Source organism: Rattus norvegicus, chromosome 3 (assembly GCF_036323735.1).
Source record: "Rattus norvegicus strain BN/NHsdMcwi chromosome 3, GRCr8, whole genome shotgun sequence".
NCBI lineage: Eukaryota > Metazoa > Chordata > Mammalia > Rodentia > Muridae > Rattus > Rattus norvegicus.
In genome coordinates, this window is record NC_086021.1 from 175,272,843 (window position 1) to 175,293,139 (window position 20,297).

At 51.0% G+C, this 20,297-nt stretch overlaps 1 protein-coding gene across 5 annotated transcripts in view; it reads right to left on the reverse strand.

Moving 5' to 3' along the window:
- Nucleotides 1–20,297, reverse strand: part of Sulf2 (sulfatase 2) — an 82,487-nt gene that overhangs the window by 31,521 nt on the left and 30,669 nt on the right. For all 5 annotated transcript variants that reach the window (NM_001034927.1, XM_006235596.5, XM_063283881.1 and 2 more), the window contains exon 3: nt 10,781–11,020. In NM_001034927.1, the coding sequence (NP_001030099.1) occupies nt 10,781–11,020 (240 nt within the window). The remainder of the gene's footprint in view (nt 1–10,780; nt 11,021–20,297) is intronic.

Below are 20,297 nucleotides of genomic sequence, written 5' to 3' on the forward strand. Positions count from 1 at the left end.
CACAGGCTTGAAGCCTTTTGGCAGACAAACCGTCTGGGCTGAGGAGGCAGGGGTGGAAGTGTGTTAAATAAACCCGAGTCCTGGTCTCAGGCTAGGCCAAGCTCTTTTGAGAATTGCAGCCAGCTCTGTCTCACTTGTGGCTGCTGCTGTCACGGTTACCGGTAACCGGAAACCATGGGGGCTCCCTTTGGGTTTGAATGGTGAACTGCGAGGGTGCAGGAGAAATCAACTTAAATCAACTCAGTTACATTCTGCATGCTGACACAGGAGTGTTCTGACCTGAGAGGTGAATGGAGGCAGAGGAAGATGGTGGGTGATGTTCCAAGGAGCAGAGGGTCAGAGGTCACGGAAAAGTTGCCTTCCAGGTTAAGAGAGTCTGCTGTCTGCTTGCCTTCCTTCCTTCCTTCCTTCCTTCCTTCCTTCCTTCCTTCCTTCCTTCCTTCCTTCTTTCTTTCCCTCCCTTTTGTGAGGCAGGGCCCCTTGTAGCCCAGTCTGGTCTGGAAATAGCTGTGTCACTATAACCTTGAACTCCTGATCCTCACTTCTGAATCCTGGGATGGCAGCATGTGCCAGCATGACTGGTTTATGAGGTGCTGAGGGCTAAATCCAGAGCCCTCTGCACAGCTCCCAAGTGAGCCACATCCTCAGCGCCCCCACCGCTAGATTTCTGTGGTGGGTGTGTTCTCTTTCTCTGCCTGGCATGCATTCAAATACTCATCTTTGTGTAACTGGGGCCGGGTGGGGAGTGTTAACTGACTCCCAGGGAAGAGTGGGATGGATCTGGAAAGTTCTCTACATCAGGGGAGTGGGTGAAGTGTGTTTTATTCAGAAGCAATAAGGTCCCAGGGCAGGAATGACGGTACCACAGAGAGGGCCGGGTGGCCCGAGCATAAGCAGAATGGAAGAGTGAGAGGCAGGAGATGGGAACAGGCGAGCCCACCAGGGAAGGAGCTGTGGGCTTCTCTGAGGAATTCAGAACAGCCAGGGTAGGGGTTCAAGCACAGTGCGGCATTTCAAGGCAAACCCTGTTGCCCCCTTTGGGGAAGAGAGGTGGTTGGCTAATCACCAGGGGAAAGAAGGGCTGAGGACTGAGCCCATCCCTTTCCAGGCTCCTTTTTCCTACCTGCTTGTTCCTACTGGTACTGTTGCTATGGAGAGAGCTTGGGTTGCGAGTGACCCCAGGGCATCAGGCCAAGGCTGGGCAGTGGGTGCAGGGACCTGGAGGGGGTTGCTTGAGTTTCTAACTGAATGCAGGCTTCAGCCTCCCCTGCCAGACCCAGGCAGCTGTAGCAAATGACAGAGTCCATTCATTTTCCAAAACCCTCGTTAGCTGGGAGGGAGATGGGTATCAGGGAGAAAGGCACTATGGCCTGCTGAATCACTGTCAGGGTAAACTGGCCTCAAACTCTCAAACCTGCCTCAGCTTTCTGAGTGTTTGGATTATAGGTGTGTGTCCCACGCCTTTAAACGGCAATGGGGCTTGAATCCAGGGCTTCCTGCGTCCTAGGCGAATGCTCCCCCAACTGAACTAATTGTTGACCCTTTCCTTTTAAGGTGTGTATGTATGCTTCTGGTGTGTGTGTGTGTGTGTGTGTGTGTGGAATGGTGTGTGTGTGTGGTATGTGTGTGTGGTATGTGTGTGTGGTATGGGGTATATGTATATGTGTGTGCATTCCTGTGCGGTGTGGAATGTGTGTGTGATGAGTATGTTGTGTGTGCATGGTATGGTATGTGTGTGTGAGGTGAGGTGTGTCGGTGTATATGCATTCCTGTGTGGTGTGGTGTAGTGTGTGTGTGTGGTGTAGTGTGTGTGTATGTGTGTGTGTGTGATGTTTTGTGTGTGTGTGTGTGTGTGCACGCACACGTGTGCACATGCACATGCAGGCATTCCTGTGTGATGTGTGGTATAGTGTGTGTGTGTGTGTGTGTGTGTTATGGTATATGTGGTATGTGTGTGTGGTGTGTGGTACACTGTGTGTGTGTGTGTGTGTGGTGTGTGGTGTGTGGTGTGTGTTATGGTGTGTGTGTGTTATGGTATGTGTGTGTGTTATGGTATGTGTGTGTGATGTGTGATGTAGTGTGTGTGTGTGTTATGGTATATGTGGTATGTGTGTGTGTGGTGTGGTACAGTGTGTGTGTGTGTGTGTGTGTGTGTGTGTGGTGTGTGGTATATGTGTGTGTGTGGTATATGCGTGTGTGCACTCATTCCTTTGGTGTATGTGTGCCAGCGCAGGTTGATGTCAGGCGTCTTCCTGGGTTACTCTCCACTCATATACTGAGGTAGGGTCTCTCCATGAGCTCAGACGTCACCAGTTCTACCAGCTTGCTCCAAGGAGTTCATCTTTGGAGACTGGGTTACAGCTGGGCTCACGTACCCTGCCTTTTTCCAGGGCGCTGGGGATCTGGCCTGGTCCTTGTTTGCTTTCCCCACTATGCCGTCTTCCCAGCTCTCTGCCCTCTCTTAACTGCAGACCTGTGCAGAAGGGTGGGGTACAGGAGGGGCAGAAAAGCCACAGGAGCCTTTACAGCAAGACTGGAGGACCCATCAACATAGGCAATTCCCACCACCGCAGGGACTGTGACACATTAGACCCCTCAGAGCTGCTCTCAGAGGCATCTCACCGACAGCCCCTTCCTATAATGACCAGTTTGTAAGCTTCCTGTATTTCCTCCCAAAAGGAATTCCCGGCTGAAAAAAATTTCTTATGCCAGTCACCCCCAAAGTTGAAAGAACATTAGGACAGCAATCTTCAAGAAAAATAAAAATGGGGGAGATTTATAACAAAGGGAGGCTTCAACCGGAAACGTCTCCAGCACATCCGTCAAGGAGACATGGGGTGGCAGTCAGGTGCCAGCGAGGAGACAGATTCCCTGGGAGCGCAGGCTGGTGGGTGCGTGGCATTTGCAATTCAAATACTGGTTGCCACTGCCATCAGGGAGAGGATTTTCAGAAATAAGGGATCTCTTGGAAAAGCTTTGCATTCGATTATAACATCATTCCTGTCAGATTTAACGCTGGGAAACTTTGGGCATATTGTAACTCTGCCAATAACCCCAAAACAACCAACCACCAACGACGACCAAAAAAAAAAAAAAAACTCCTCACACACACACACACACACACACACACACACACACACACACACACACACACACACAAAACCCTTCCTTATTTATATAGAAAATAGACTCAGAGTCAATACTCGGAACTATAATCATAAAGTAATCCACACAGGCGAATGACTTGGTGGGAAATGGAGAAGCCATTTGCAGAGATCCACCAACTGCTTTAGGCTGCATCCCGTATCACCCATAGGGGGCGCTGTGCTTCCTTGAGGAAGAATCTTGCACTTAGGTGGTCTGGAGCCTAACATCCCCTCCCTCCCGTGTGCTTGGTGTGAGTTAGCCTCCTGTCTGCAGAGTTAAAACCCAGTGGGCAGACATGGGGGGTACACAGCTATGGTCCCAGCCCTGGGGAGGTACTAGTAGGCACATTGCAAGTTCAAGGGCAGCCTGGTTCTGTGAGAAGACCTTGTTTCAAACATCAAACAAAACGTAGCGGTAGTAGTGGGCTTTGGGCACTGAAGCCTTTCTTCTGTCCCATGTCTACTGAAGTCAGGCCTGGGGGTGGCTCTGGAAGGGAGGACAATGACCAGTGGGGGGTGAACACGTGAGCCATATTGTGACTCTTCAGATACTCTGATCCCTGATCCCTGCCCAGTGACCTTATCTGAACCCTGGCTTCTGTGACCAAGTTAAGAGAAGCTTACAGAGGGTTAGCGGCGAACTGCAGGCCCGTGCTGTCAATCTAGACACAGAAGCCAGGATCTGAGAGCCATGAGGAGACAGAAGCAGACAATGGGGGAACCTGGGGTATGGAGAGCTGAGGAGGCTGGAACAGTAGTCCCTTGGGGACAGCTGATTTGGGGTGTCAGAGGAGAAACATCTCTTGCTTTAAGATCCTGGGTTGTGGTCCTGGGTCTCTACAGCGCTAGTGAACCTGTGAGTGGTGGAGAGGGGCTGAGGGACAGTCAGGGCTCAGATGGACACCTGGACCTCTGCCCCCACCTCACCCGTACACCTCAGACTCTGGGGACTGAGAACAGACCTGTGCTTACTCCACTCTTCCCCTATTTGTGTGTGGTCTGTGCATGCCTGTATACGGATTCATGTGTGTGCATGTATGTAAGTATAGTTGTATATGTGAGTGTGGAGGAAGATCTGGTATCTTCCTCAATCATCCATCCTTTCCCCCCTCCAACAGTTGGCAACTTTTTTTTACATTTATTCATTTGTGTATGTGTGTATTTGTGGGGGTGCGTGTGTGCCCCAACTTGCAGTAGTCGGTGCTTTCTACTATGTGGGTTCTGGGGCCCTAACTCAGGTCATTGTATCAGGCTTGGTGGCAAACATCACCTGCTGAGCCGTCTTGCTTGCCTCTACCTTAGTATTGAAGATGGCTCTCACTAAACCTGAAGCTCCCCAATTGACTAGGCTGTCAGGCTAGTTATCCCCAAGGATCCTCTTGTCTCTGTCTTCCCAGAGCCAGTGAGAGGCACGAGCTGCCTTTTTATATGGGTCCCAGGGAAGAACCTCCTTGTTCATTGAGATGAGTGCTTTACTGACAGAACAGTCTCCCAGCCCCCATGCTCCCTCCCCCTCCCGGCGACTTTCTCCTCCTGAATTTGTGGGGCCTGGTCACACCATCTTGGGGTAATGCATATTATAGGCACTGGACAACTTACCCACGTCATAATATGTGAGGAAGGGGAAACTGAGTCTCAGGGGAAGTGTCCCAGCTCACAGGCACCAGTAATGCTAGAGCTAGGGCCTGCGGGCAGGGGGAGCTCACTTATGTAAATCTTAAAGGTGTTGAAGAAAGGGTTAGAGACTTGGGGTTTAGGGGAATTTGGGGATTTAGAAAAGATTGATTTTGTGTGTACAGGTGATCTATACGTGTACCACGTGCACTGTGTAGATGCCTGCTCCGTACACGTGGAGGCCAGATTGGGCACTGGATTCTCTGGAGCTGGATTCACAGGGGATGATGAGCCACCGGGTGAGTGCTGGGAACTAAATCCAGGTTTTCTGCAAGAGTCTTAATTGTTCTTAACCACCAAGCCATTTCGTTTCAGATCAGAGGTTCTCAGCCTGTGGATTGAGCCCCCCTTTGCCAAACCTCTTGTGTCCAAAACTATTTACGCGACGGTCCCTAACAGTAGCAAAAGTACAGTTAGGAAATAGCAACAAAATAATTTTATGGTTGGGGGGATCATCCCGGCATGAGGAACTGTATCAAAATGTCACAGTGTTTGGAAGGTTGAGAACCACAGTGTTAGATGGTCTCATGTAGCCCAGGCTAGTTTCAGACTTTCCACGTAGATGAGGATAATCTTGGACACCTGATCCTCCCGCCACCTTTTATGGGCTGAGATCATGGGTATGTGTCATAATGTTTCATAATGCTTGGCTCAGATAAAGGACGTTGAGCTGGATCTGAGAGACAGAGTAGCAGGAGAAGCAAGACTTTCAGTGGGCTGCACAACCCAGGCAAGGCCCAGACAGACTCCCGTGCTGAGAGGTAAGTCTTTCCTACTGTGGGAGGAGCCCAGACTCCAGGGGGCAGCTGGGGACTCTGCAGTGACAGGCCACACAGGTCATGTGCAGGTAGGCAGGCGAGGTGCAGCTGGAATGGGGAAGGAGGGCGCTGTGTGTGTGCACACACAGTCAGTGTGTCCCTGTGTGTGTGCACCCAAGTGTGTCCCTGTGTGCACTCAGGAGAAAGGAAGCCAGCAGCAGACTTGCAGGAGGAAGGCCAAGGGCAGAGAAGGCTGCCATTGTGAAGGTGGGGACAGCTGCGCCAGGGTCCAGAGAAGCATCCAGGACAGCTGAAGTCTCCCCTGTGTAAACAGAGAGATGAAGGAGAAGCAGCCCAGGCGGGGAGAGGAAGTGAGGGGGTGGGCTGCTGTGTGAACCCATCCAAGCATCTACTGTGGGCCAGGCTGTCTTGGGCCCGGGAGATGTGGGAGGAACTTGGCAGTTTAGAAGTCAGTCAACAAACAAGCCATGTGGGAGAAAGGGCCAGAACAAGGGTCAGAGGAAGCAAGAATCAGGGCAGGGAACACAGACAGGGAGGGAACAACACAAGGGACCACAGATCAGCAGACAGATCCCTGCTGGGCGGCGTCAGACTTTTAGGGAAAAGAAAATGACTAAGGAGATGGGGTACTGGGGTTTTCACGGAGGGTCCCCTGAGGAGAGGATACAGGAACACAGACGTGAGAAAATACATGCAAGCCATGCGTGAGTTTTGAAGATTCTGCAGAGCGCGCATTCTCAATGTTCCTAATGCTGTGACCTTTAATACAGCTCCTCACGCTGTGGTGACCCCCAACCATAACACTATTTTCACTACAACCTCATAACTGTAATTTTACTGCTGCTATGAATCATAATGTAAATATCCGTGTTTTACGATGGTCTTAGGCGACTCCTCCCAGAGGGTCAGGATCCGCAAGTTGAGAACCGATACTTTAGAGGAAGGGTAGAGCTGAGGCCCTGAGGTGAGTGAAAGGTCGACTGGCTGTTCCGGGACAACGAGACAGAATCCCTGTGGGTGGAGCAGCTAACAGGGGTGGAGGAGCCCAAGAGAACCTGGACAAGTGGGGCAGCTCCTGGGAACCCTGTGGCCGCTTTGGGGGCGGGTCTCCATCCCTAGTGGGTGGGGCCTGTGCGGAGGAGCAGCAGGGGTTCTGATAGGTCCGTACTGTTTGCTGTGTGGGGGATGAGGAAGAGCAGACTTCAGGGATTAGGGGTGGGAACAGAGTGGCTGGTGGACAATCAGCAGAGGGAGGTTTGGAAACCTGAGACTGGCGCTCCGGTCTCCACCACAGCTCACTGGGTCTTGGGAATCAGGGACTGGGAACATGCATGCATTCATTATGGCTGCTGGTGGCTCACCTGAGTCGAGCGGGACAGGTACATGTAAAAACAATGACTAGGCTGTGGGTGCTCAGAGGACACCCCAGTCTCTGAGACACGCAAGTCTCTGACACGACAGGAGCCCAGACCAGAAACTTCCACTACTGAAACCCCCTGGCTTCTACTCTTGTGTGTTCCTTGCAGACACCGGCAGTGCAGACGCGGTGTAAGAAGACTGAACAGTGCGCCTGCTGATCTTTTAAGAGAGGCAGGATGCGGAGTTAACTGAAGTGGTGCCAGAAGACGCCAGTGGGACAGACAATAAGCCGGTGTCTGTGCTCAGTGAATCATGTCTGTCAGGCAGGACCACGAGGTAACACACCCAGGGCAGGGGAGACTCAACTGTCAATAGGGGACAGAGGGGTCCTCGGAATGATCCCCTCGTCCTCAGATCTCTGTAAAGGGAGGTCGACAACAGGAGGGACATCACGTCACTCCATCTGATGTTTGAGGCACAAATCACACTCTTCCCAACAGGGACTGCACAGTTTATGTGCTTCGGACATTGACCCATTGCAGTTAGAGCCAAAGCTTTGTTACACAGCCAGAGCCGGGGCTGGGGCTGGCCTTGTGGCTGGCCCTGGGTTCCACATCCAGCACCAGATAAACCAGGCATAGGGACTCACCCCTATCACCTCAGTATTTGGGAGGTGGAGGCAGACAGATCGAAAGTTCTAGACCAGTCCTAGAAACTCAACGATCTGGGGGAGGCCACATAGGCTCTGACTCAAAATTTTAAGTTATTTTCGAAACGTGTTTTGCGTTTTCTTTTTACATTAATATTAATTAATCATATTACATATATATGAGGGTCCTGCTTGCCTGCGTGAATGTGTACCATCAGTGTGGTGCTCGTGGAGGTTAGAAGAAGGCATTGGATGCCCTGGAACTGGAGTTACGAATGGATGTGAGCCGCCATGTGGGTGCTGGGAAACAAACCTCAGGCCCTAGAAGAGCAGCCAGGGCTCTTACCTGCTGTGCAATCTCGTCAGCCCCCAGTTTTGTTTTGAACCCCTTAGTGTTGGGAGAGTACAGATATACAGTATCAGGCTAGCTAGCTTTCTTTTCTTTTCTTTCCTACCCCTCTCCCTTTCCTCCTCTCTTCCTGGCTATCCTCAACACGCAGCAGAGGTTGATCTTGAACTCCTGATCCTCTGGCCTCCATCCTGGCAATTGGGATTACAGGCTTTGTACTACTAAGTCCAGCTCTAGCTTCCTTTTTTTTTTTAAATTCTTGTTGTCTTTTTTATTTTTTAAAGATTTATTTATTATATATGAGTACACTGTCGCTGTCTTCAGACACACCAGAAGAGATCCTATTACAGATGCTTGTGAGCCACTATGCGGTTCTGGGATTTGAACTCAGGACCTCTGGAAGAGCAGTCAGTGCTCTTAACCACTGAGCCGTCTCTCCATCCTTGTAGCTTCATTTTTTTTTTTTTTTTAAGCTAGCTCCGTTAACAGCCCTCTGCACTGTGAACTTTGGCATGTCTTCCTAAGCTCAGCTGACCTTCTGGATTCAAGGACATCACTAACACAAATAGTTAATAACTGTGTCTGGGACATACCCAGACACATATCCCCAGTCAGGATATGTTTTCAGTGGCACAAAGACATACCCAGAGCCAAGACTACACATCCCAGGCTCCTTTGTAGCCACAAGTACTCAGTGCTCACAGATCTTGTTTCTCAGCAATGGGAAGTAAGGAGAAACAAGAACCTGATCTGTGGGCCAGCTCTTGGATCAAGGTCACCCAGGCAGCAACGGATTTAGATGAGAGTCATATGCAGCAGATACCCTCACTCCCTCAGCCAGACTTAAACCCAACTCAGTTAGCTTCCCTTGACGCCCAAATGGATATAGGGTTTGACTGACAACCAGGCCAGGACTATTGACTTTGTCCTTGGGGCCATACGCGTGTAATATAAAAAATATGCCATACAAGTATTACCACTGAGCTACATCCCCAGCCCATATTGTATGTTTCCTTTTGAGGTGCACTGTCACTGCTTAGCCCCAGCAACCTTGAACTTGTGATCCTCTTCTTACATCAGCCTCCCCAGCAGCTGGAGGGCACACCTGCATCGGCCTCCCCAGCAGCTGGACAGCACACCTGCATCAGCCTCCCCAGCAGCTGGAGGGCACACCTGCATCGGCCTCCCCAGCAGCTGGATGATGCACCTGGTTTGGTGACTGTCTACTTTGATGGTCATTCCTTTTTGTTTCCTGTGTGACTATCATATGGACTTTCACCCCATCATAAACCCCATAGTGTTGTGGGATTAGTAATTTCGCCTTCTGTTTGATGGGCTGTCCCCCATATCTCTGAGTTCCCATGGCCCCGGTTTCTGTTTTGATTATGCTACACAAGCTTCTCATTTCATGTTCCTCCCAGAAGTCTTTGTGGGAGGTGTGGTCTTTCTGCCTTCGAGGTGACTGGCCAGATGAACACTTTTGGGGGCCTTACCCTTCATCTGTTTCCATATATACAATCCAGCTAGAGCTGTTCAGAGCACTTGAGCCATTCCTGTCCACAGAAACATCTTCTTGGGCCCACAGCATTTGTTTTTTAAAGATGAAATTTCTCAAAATTGAGAGACTTTGCTTTTAAAAGTTCAAACGTAGAGATATTTGACTTTGAGCTGACGTGGGTATCATTTCTAGCCCTGAATGGCAGCTGCACCCTCCAATAGGAGCCACTGCCCTGCTATGTCAGTGCCTATCCCCATCCCAGCAATGTCCAGTCCTCCCAACCATCTAAAGCACTGGCCCCCCAGAGACCTCTAATGTGTGCTTTCTGCGGGGACCCCAAGCCGCTGGAGCTGGTTTTTACAGCTGAACCTGCTCTCGGGATGATTCTGGTGGTGGGAGGAGCATGTGGGGAGTAAACAGCTCCACCCACTCCCCCTGGGCATCTCAAAACCTTGATGGATGGCTTTAGGTCAGCTACAGGAGGTGCCTGGCCCTTCCTCACTCCCACTCGACACAATGTAGCGCTTCACTAAAGAAGGGCAAGTCCCGGGGTTTGCAACATCTGAGCCATATCATCTGGTTTCCCAACTGCCCTGGCCGCTTGCCAGCGTGGGGATTGTTTTTTTTTTTAAACTCAAGCAAGTTCAATGAGTTGAGTCTGAAGGATTTGGCCAGGGCGAAGTGGCTGGGCTGGGATGACAGCTTGACCTCAGGTGTCAGCCTAGCGAGCAGCCTTTTGAACTCGCCACAGTGCTTCCGTCAAGTCCGCAACAAAGACATCCTGACACTCGAAACAGTGCAGTCAAAATCTCTCTCCCTGTGGCAACCTCTTTGTCATCTTGGTTACTCCCACAGTGGACTGGTGAGTCCACCATGTCTGTTCGTTCCTCTCTAACTCCAACCTCAATATTCTGGGACCTTCTCTCGTTCCTCTCTAACTCCAACCTCAATATTCTGGGACCTTCTCTCACGCAGATGGTCTCAGTCAATAAAAGAGTTTTAAAAACAGAAACCCCAAACGCATGCAGGGATATCTTGTGACCTCCCTGCAGAGATTTCACAATCTCCCTGGACTCTCCAGTTTTCAAAACCCTAGTTTCTTTGAAACGGCTGTTTTCTGAACCTACTCCAGACACATATACCATGCGCGCACAGAAAGAAGCTGGACACGTCAATGGGAAGTGAAACCTCTTCTGTGTGTGACCCAGACTTATCTTGGGGACCATTGCAGTGTGAATGTCACACCCAGGGAAGCTCATCGAAGGCACAAGAGGCCAACTGTCCCTTGAGCAGGCCCCGACAGTGTCTCCCCACCCTGGCCCTCACCTGTCCGGTAGCCAGTGCTGTTGAGGTACACGGCGAAGGTTCGGCTCTCATGCTGTGCCTGCCAGGAGGGCGAGGAACAGTTCTCGTTGTTGGTGTAGGTGTTGTGATTGTGGACGTACTTGCCGGTGAGGATGGAGGAGCGAGAGGGACAGCACATAGGTGTAGTCACGAAGGCGTTGATGAAGTGTGCCCCGCCCTGCTCCATGATACGTCGTGTCTTGTTCATCACCTGCATGGAGCCTGCAAGCAGAGGATACTTGTGAGTCACGTGGACTGCGGGGGTGGGGGGGCTTCCAACCCTGAGCCTGGAGCCGCAGGCAAGCTTAGGAAATCCATGGGTTTGCACGGGCCAGACCCCTCGCCCCCAACCCAACCAGAAAGGCCCTGGTCGCAGTGCCACTAGACAGTGGCATTGGGTACAAACCTGCTTTTAAGTACCTTGAGTTTGATTCAAATGCTATTTTGTACATAAATAGTGTCTTTTCTGCAGAGTGCTAATACACACAGATCACTTTTTCTTCCTTTGTCTTTTTTTTTTTTTCAGCAGTCACAAATGCAGATAGGATTAGGCTCTGTTTTGTTTGGAAGTTTCCCAAGAATTATCCACTGAACTGAAGTCTAGTCTAGCCAAGGCCCAGCCAGTCTCTCTGACACTTGCAGCCTCATCTTGGAGCCTCCTGTATGCGTTTGGAGTCTATACCCTGCTACCTTCAAAGCTAAGCTATCTGGGCCTCCAGCTCCTGGGCCTCCAGCTCCTGGATCCTTCTATAGCTCCTTAGGAAAAAAAAGTCCATGGGCTGGCATGGGCCAGACCCTGCTCCCCCACCAACACAACCAGGAAGGCCCTGATCTCAGTCCCCCTAGATAGTTGTACTGGGTACAAACCTACTTTTAAGTACCTTGAGTCCAGATTCAAACCGTGCTTTGTACATAAATGGAGCTCCTGGACGTAACTGTCCTGGACGTAACAAACAGAGTTGTACACAAACAGCTCCAGGACGGCCATATGCTGGACCTCCAGCTCCTAGGCACCTCCAGTTCCTGGGCTTCTAACTCCTAGGGTCCTTCAGTTCTTGGATCCTCTATATGCTGGGCCTCCTGGTCCTGGACCCCTCAGCTCCTGAGCCTTCCAGTTCCTAGGTACCTCCAGCTCATGGCACCCCCAGCTCCTGGACCCTATATAGCCTGGGTGATTCATTTCCCGGACCCTACATAAACTGGACCCTCAATGTCCTGGGCCCCCCATCTCCTGGGCCTCTGATCCCCCTATAATAGTGTGATAGGCCCTTTAGTCACACCAAGCATCGAGGGTTCGTCCCTGACTGACCTTGTTGCTAGTGAAGGAGACAGCAGGAGACAAGGAGATGAGTATGTGTGGAGGCCTAGTGTGTGTGGGCTGGGACCTCGCTAGTAGCACACAGTAAGTGTGAAATGTCCGTGTGGAGAACAGATGTCACACTGCACACTGAGGGCGGAGGCTCAACAGTGAGATCTACTGGAACACTCCATGCTTGCCTTTCCTCCCTTCTATGGCCAGCCTCAGTTTCCCCTTGCAATTCTTTTGTGTAGGATTTCACTATGTAGCCCAGGATGGCCCAGACCTACCAAGCCCATGCTGGCTCCTGCTATAACCAAGGATGACTTTGATCCTCTTGCCTCTGTATCCTGAGCACTGAGCACTGGGAAGATTGGCCTGTGTCACTATGCCTAATTTATACTGTGTCATGGTCACGCTGGGCAAACATTGCCATCTGAGCTGCATCTTCTACCTGGGTAGCACAGTCTATCCTGGAACTCACTCTGTGGACCAGACGGGCCTCAAACTCAGAGATCCACCTGCCCTGCCTCTGGAGTGTTGGGAGGAAAGGTGTGCACCACGATCGCCGCCGCCACCGCCATGGCCCGGTGCACAGTGGGGTTTTAAGCTCTGACTTTTAGCTTGAACACATTGGGTGCTCTGGGGTCTGCTGCGCTCCGTATCATAGCACAGTGTGCAGTGGATGTTGGCTTCACCTCCTAGATCACACGCATCCAACAAGCCCTGGGAGTCTCTGCATTACGGCCTACTAATTGGTCTGAGCTTTGGGACCACGGGCCGTCCCCGGGGTGGAGAGCGGCTGTCCTCGGGGTGGAGAGCAGCGCTCACAATTGTTCTAATTACTAACACATGGGTCAACTGCTCTGCATACACAACATGCAAGGTTATTTTTCAAAGTGTCCTTTTCTGAGCAGGAGCGCAGCTGGGGCACTTGGTAACTAGTGGGGCCACACAGTGGGGAAGGTGGCAGATGAGAGCTCAGACCTAGGCAGTGGCAGAGTGGTGAATGTCACTTTCACCAAGGCCTGCTGATGGTGTCCTGGGGAAGCTGTGAGTCACGACTCGTACGCCCCTTGGGAAGAGAAGTGTTCTCTTATCATGACATCGATGGGGTGCCACAGGGCTTCTCTCCAATCCCCAGATGTGCCCCTTTGGGTGGCTCCAGGGGAATGTGATGTCCATGCCTGTTCACACACAGGGACAGTTCATGGAGTGGTGAGGGGCAGGTGATCTTAACTGGCTTCCTCTGCTTGAAGCAAGTGTCAGCAAGAGTCGGTTCACTATAGCATGGTTCTTCTTGGTGGCATTAGGGGAGGAGTCGTGATGAGAACTGGGAAGGGGACAGAAATCTAGAGTCTGGCAGACACCAGGATGCAAGCCAGCCTCTTCCACCCTGGATGCCCGTACCTGTCTACTGATACCTGGTGGGCCACATCCAGAGTCAAGCTCTGGAAGCCCTTCCCTTCACTTCAGCTACTCAGACAACATCTGGCTGTTCCTGGGGCCAGCATTTCAAGTGCTGTACCATTCAGTGAGGCAGCCCACTGCTTTCTGCATACACAGACCATCAGACTTTGCCAGCTCCTTTTGGGTAGGCAATAGCTCTTCTCCCCAGGACTAGATCTACTATCTCCCACTTGGGTGACATGCCCAGGGGTGTGACCAGCACTTTAATCCCCCCTCTTACCATTACGCAGCCACAGGACTTCCACTTTGTCCTCAAACTCCCTAAGAGCCTCAGTCCTGCCTTTCCTTCTATGAATATGGTTCCTAGCACCCATGCTTTTGTATGCTACACACACACACACACACACACACACACACACACACGCACGCATGCACGCACGCATGCACGTACACATGCATGAACGCACCAGCTCTTCCAAAGGTTCCCAGCAGTACCATCCTGGCTATGTGTTTTCCTCCCTGGCTCACTGTTCCATGCCTCTCCCTTGTTTTAGGCTTGTAGCCCCACGCTGCTGCCTCCCGACCTTCCTTCCTCCATCCACCCTTCCTGCATCCCGTCTGTAGTTCCCACTGCTCCAGGCCCACCTCACAGTAGCTCCCTCCTCCGCTGTCTTTCTTACACAGATCCCTGTGCTATGGGTGGAACAGACCCTCCACGGGGCCTGCCATGCCCTCTCCCTACCTGGCAGCTCCTATTGGGGAAGAGTGGGGCAGGAGTGACAGGAGTTCTCAGGGCCGGGATGACAGCTCTGTGTGTGCATGGGAAAGCACAGCACATTGTGCCTCCTTTGCAGACAGTGACCTGCTTTATTGAAAGGGCCCCAGCGTCGGGCTATAAAACCCACTTCTGCAATGTGGAAACACATGACCTAATGGCTCACAGGACTAATGGCTCTAGGCCAGAAAGACATAGCCACACACAGGGAAAGGGGCCAGCTTTCCTGTTTCATGTGAAGCAGCCAGCCAACCCAAACTTAGGCTGTCCAACACAAAGCAGGCTTGGTTTCTTCCTTGACCAAAAACCTTGCCACAACCCAGGGCCAGGGTGAGGTTAGCCTGACATCTCTTGGTGTGCTTCTGATGGGCAGCCTTCCCTCCTTCATGGTGGGAGTTAAACTTCAGGACCCCAAACCCCTGACTGCCAAACATCCCATAACCCATGACTGTCTTCTTGTGAATAGGGGCACTTAGCGTACTACTTGTGGTGTGTGTGTGTGTGTGTGTGTGTGTGTGTGTGTGTGCGCGCGCATGTACACATGCACGTGTGGGCACTTCGGCATGTGGAAGCCTGAAATGAAGTACCTTTTTAGATAGGGCCTCTCACGGAACTCAGGCTCACTGACTGGCCAACACCGTTGACCACAGAACAATGGAGAGTCTGCTGTCTCTGCTCCCCTCCCCCGTTCCCTTCTCCTGAACCAGGGTTACAGGTAGGCCTAAGTGTGTGCCACACCTTCATTCTTCACACGGGTGCTGGGGACCGGAGGGTCACATCCTCATGTTGTGTGGTAGGCACTTGACCAACTGAGCTATCTCCTTGTCTGTCTATCTGTCTGTCTGTCTCTCTGTGTGTGTGTGTGTGTGTGTGTGTGTGTCTTTATCTGATGCAACTCCCTCCCTACCTATTTTTTGGATGCATTGTACAATGCATTGCAGGCAGTAGAGCCAAAGGTTTACTGGGCTGGGCTGGAGATCAATTGGTACAGTCCTTAGCATTTGAAAAGCCCTGTTCGACCTCTGTGCATTGGCCTGTAATCTCAGTATTGAGAGGTGGAGGCAGGAGGATGAAATACCACCCTCAGCTATGAAGCAAGTTGGAACACGCTCGACACACACACACACCCACACCCACACACACACCACACACACACCACACACACACCATACACACACACCACATACACAGACACACACCATACACACACACAACACACACACCATACACACACACCACATACACAGACACACACCATACACACACACAACACACACACCATACACACACACCACATACACAGACACACACCATACACACACACAACACACACACCATACACACACACCACATACACAGACACACCACATACACAGACACACACCATACACACACACAACACACACACCATACACACACACCACATACACAGACACACACCATACACACACACCACATACACAGACACACACCATACACACACACACACAACACACACACCATACACACACACACCACACACACACCATACACACACACCACATACACAGACACATACCATACACACACACAACACACACACCATATACACACACACCACGCCACACACATAGACACATACCATACACACACAACACACACACACACAACATACACACAGACATACCACACACACCATACACACAGACACCACACACACAGACACCATATACACACAGACACCACACACACACTAAAAGTCGGTGTTTGTTGATCGAGCAGGTGAGATTATCTGTCTCTGGCACCGCCACGCTGAATTGGCTTGTGTTTATTTTTATAGTGTTGATGATAGAACCCAGGCCTTCGAAGATTCTAGACAAGAAATCCCCACCAAGCCCCAGCTTCATTTGCTCCTGTCAAGCCCTGAGTCAGAGCACCAGCCATCTACGGGGACTTAGCAGGTACCAAAGACTGACTTTCCTCCCCTTCATCTGCATGTGGACACGTGTCTAGGCAGACCAACTGTATATGGAAGCCGTCGGTTAACATTTGGGTGTCCTTTTCATCTGCTTTCTAACATCTTTTGAGATTGGGTCTCTCATGGAACCTGCCACTTGCCCATGTGAGGAGACTAGCTGGACAGTGAACCTCAAGGATTCTCACTTCCTGGCTTTTATGTGGGCACCGAGGATGGAACTCAGGTCTTCATGCTTGTGCTGCAAGCACTTTTAACAACTGAGCCATCTTTCCAGCCCAGGGACTCTCGGGATTGAAAACATGAGGCAACTTTTGCCGTCCCTGGTGCTGAGGCAGCTCTTGTCTGATTCTTCCCCAGAGACTTGCTACCCAGGGTTGGGGGTGGGGTGTATACCACCCCCACGCAATAAACTCCTAAGGCTCTTTGGACAGCTATCTAAGATGATGCTGACCTATGCTTGCTTGTTTTACATCATGGGGAAACAGAGTCTTTGAGGGCGGGGCCTCCTTGGGAAACTGGTGGGAGGTAGATTGTTATGGGGGACAAACACAACCAGACTTACTAACCTCAGAGTCTTGACGCTAATCTGCATGTGAGTACCCCAGCTCTTGCCTGGACTACTGCAGGAGGTGCTTCTGTGCTGTCCTTCCCTCCACAGAGAGCAATTTCTAACAAATTAAGCAATGTCGTCATGGCTCTCCCGACACTCTCCCTGAACTCGTGCCTCACCCTGAGCAAAAGGCAAAGTCCACTCTACCAGCTGGTTTTGTATCAACTTGGCACAAGCCAGAGTCAGAGAGGAAGGAGGCTCCCTTGAGGAAACACCTCCATGAGATCCAGTTGTCAGGCATTTCCTCTATTAGTGATCAAGGGGGGAAGGGCCCCGCCCACCCACACTGGGCGGTGCCATCCCTAGGCTGCTGGTCCTGGGTTCTGTAAGAAAGCAAGCTGAGCAAACCACGAGGGGCAACCCAGTAAGCAGCACCCTCCATGGCCTCTGCATCAGCTTCTGTCACCAGGTTCCTGCCCTGACTTCCTCTGGTGATGAACAGCAATGTGGAAGTGTAAGTTGAATAAACCCTTTCCTCTCCAGCTTGCTTTTTGGTCTCGGTGTGGTTTTGTTGCAGCAATAGAACTAAGGCCGATAGAATAGAACCCAAGGGACCTGGAAAGTCATTGTCCTGATAGCCCCGCCTTTCCCTTCTGGCTACTTTACCCTTCTAGCCACAGTGGGAACACCCCAAGCACACCCCTGTCTCAGACCCGTGCACCAGCTGCCAGCTGCCGCAGCTCCAACCCTCATTACATTCTGGTTTCTTTGTTTGTTTGTTTGTTTGTTTGTTTTTGTTTTGTTTTGTTTTTCCGGAGCTGAGGACCGAACCCCGTACCTTGAGCTTGCTAGGCAAGCACTCTACCACTGAGCTAAATCCCCAACCCCTACATTCCGGTTTCTTCAAATACAAACGCATACTATCTCCTCCGAGGTTCTTGCTGGGTGGCCTTAAAGTCGCCGTGTCCTCCGCTTGTCTCCACTGACTAGGGAGGAAGGGTTATCTTTGCTCTGAGTTATTTCAAAGTTTCCAAGAGCCGTTTCAAGGGACTGAGCACACGGCTGTCAGTGGGTGTGCCTCTGGCCTCATGGGAATGCCCCTGGCCTTCTCTTTCGGTTTTTATCTTAGCCACAGATAACCCAGCACAGAATGTTCCAGTGAGAGCCTTTGGGCAAAGACCCCGCCTCTCTGTGGAGCCCGAGGTACCTGTGAATAACACAGGGGCAGTCACAGTTGAAGGCCACAGTCAGACTGCCGGAGCACTTAGTCACGTCTTCTCAGTGTCTGAAGTGACTGGTATTTTGAAAACCAGGACATTTTTCTGGAATGTCATAGAGGCTTCTAGAGCACTTGACCTTTGGACACGGTGGACTCTTGCCTCTGTAACAAATACTAAGCACTGTGGCTGGGCGGCCATGTTGGAATGAAGGCGAATACATTAACGCCCTTAATTGAAATGCTTCCTTCTGATCGTGAGGAAGACTTCGGTAAGTGAGTCACGGTTCCAGGGGCTGCCATGGTGGTTCATTGGGTAAAGTGCCAGTCACGCCAGCATGAGGATCTGAGCTTCATTCCCAGGACCACATAAAAAAGCAACAGGTGGTGATATGTGCCTGTAATCTCAGCAATTGTGTGTGTGTGTGTGTGTGTGTGTGTCTCTGTGTCTCTGTGTATGTCTGTCTCTGTGTGTGTATGTCTCTGTGTGTGTATGTCTGTGTATATCTGTGTGTGTCTGTGTATATCTGTGTGTGTCTGTGTGTCTGTGTGTATGTCTGTGTGCCTGTGTGTGTGTCTGTATGTCTGTGTGTGTATGCCTGTGTGTATGTGTCTGTGTGTATGCCTGTGTGTGTCTATGTGTATGTCTGTGTGTGTCTATGTGTATGTCTGTGTGTGTCTATGTGTATGTCTGTGTGTGTCTCTCTGTGTGTATGCCTCTGTGTGTGTGTCTGTGTGTATGTCTCTGTGTGTGTCTGTGTGTATGTCTCTCTGTGTGTGTCTGTGTGTATGTCTGTGTGTGTCTCTCTGTGTGTATGTCTGTGTGTGTGTCTGTGTATATCTGTGTGTGTCTGTGTGTCTGTGTGTCTGTGTGTATATGTCTATGTGTCTGTGTGTGTCTGTATGTCTGTGTGTGTATGCCTGTGTGTATGTCTCTGTGTGTATGCCTGTGTGTATGTCTCTGTGTGTGTGTCTGTGTGTGTGTCTGTGTGTATGTCTGTGTGTATGTCTGTGTGTGTGTCTATGTGTATGTCTGTGTGTGTCTGTATGTCTGTGTGTGTATGCCTGTGTGTCTTTGTGTGTATGTCTCTCTGTGTATGTCTTGTGTATGTCTCTCTGTGTGTGTCTATGTGTATGTCTGTGTGTGTCTGTATGTCTGTGTGTGTATGCCTGTGTGTCTTTGTGTGTATGTCTCTCTGTGTATGTCTTTGTGTATGTCTCTCTGTGTGTGTCTATGTGTATGTCTGTGTGTGTCTGTGTGTATGTCTGTGTGTGTACGTCTGTGTGTGTGTCTGTGTGTATGTCTGTGTGTGTGTCTGTATGTCTGTGTGTGTATGCCTGTGTGTCTGTGTGTGTATGTCTGTGTGTATGTCTCTCTGTGTGTGTCTGTGTGTATGTCTGTGTGTGTCTCTCTGTGTGTATGTCTCTCTGTGTGTGTCTGTGTGTATGTCTGTGTGTGTCTCTCTGTGTGTATGTCTCTCTGTGTGTGTCTGTGTGTATGTCTGTGTGTGTCTCTCTGTGTGTGTACTCCCGAATGTGAGGGTGGTGGTAGGGTGTTGTCAGCAGGAAGTGATGGGGGTGGAGGTAGGAAGATCAGGAGGAGTTCAGCCATCCTTAGTTGCACGGCAAGTTGAAGAGACCCAGTTGCAGAAACCAAACCAACCAATCAAAGCAGAGCTGGGGATGTGGTGCCTTGGTGGAGCACTGTGCCCAGCATGTTCAAACCCCGGCGCCTGCTGACCCAGGAGACACTGCTGGAGTGCTGAGAAAATCGAATGGATGGCTAACCTTCTGGATGGCCCATGGGTCCTGATGCACCCCCCCCCAGGATACCCACCCACCCACATTTCCTGTGCAGCAATGGCCTGGAACGGGGCTGGCTGTGGATAGAAAGACAGAGGGTGCACCTACCGCCTGGCTGGTTCTACTTCTGCCCAAAGGTACCCAGAAGCAGAGACAGAAGGGACCATTCTGTAGCAGTCAAAGACCCCAGAGTGCAGATGGGACAATAGGTCCTGAGCTCAGGCCGAGGGTAAGAAGCATCTGTGTCCTGCTCCATCCCGAGGTCATGACATTGCTTGCCATGGTCATGTGGTAGCCCTCACCTAGCTTTGAGTGTCCCTGGAATGTCTACATGGGAAAGGGATCTTCCTATAGGTCACCTTCCTCCAGAGACACCTGTTTGACAACTTTGGGAGATGAGATGTCCCAGAATAGTTCTGTCCAGGGACGGGGGTGAGAGGGAGGCAGCCAGCAGCAGCCAGAAGCAACATCTGGGCAGAGGCAGGAGCTGA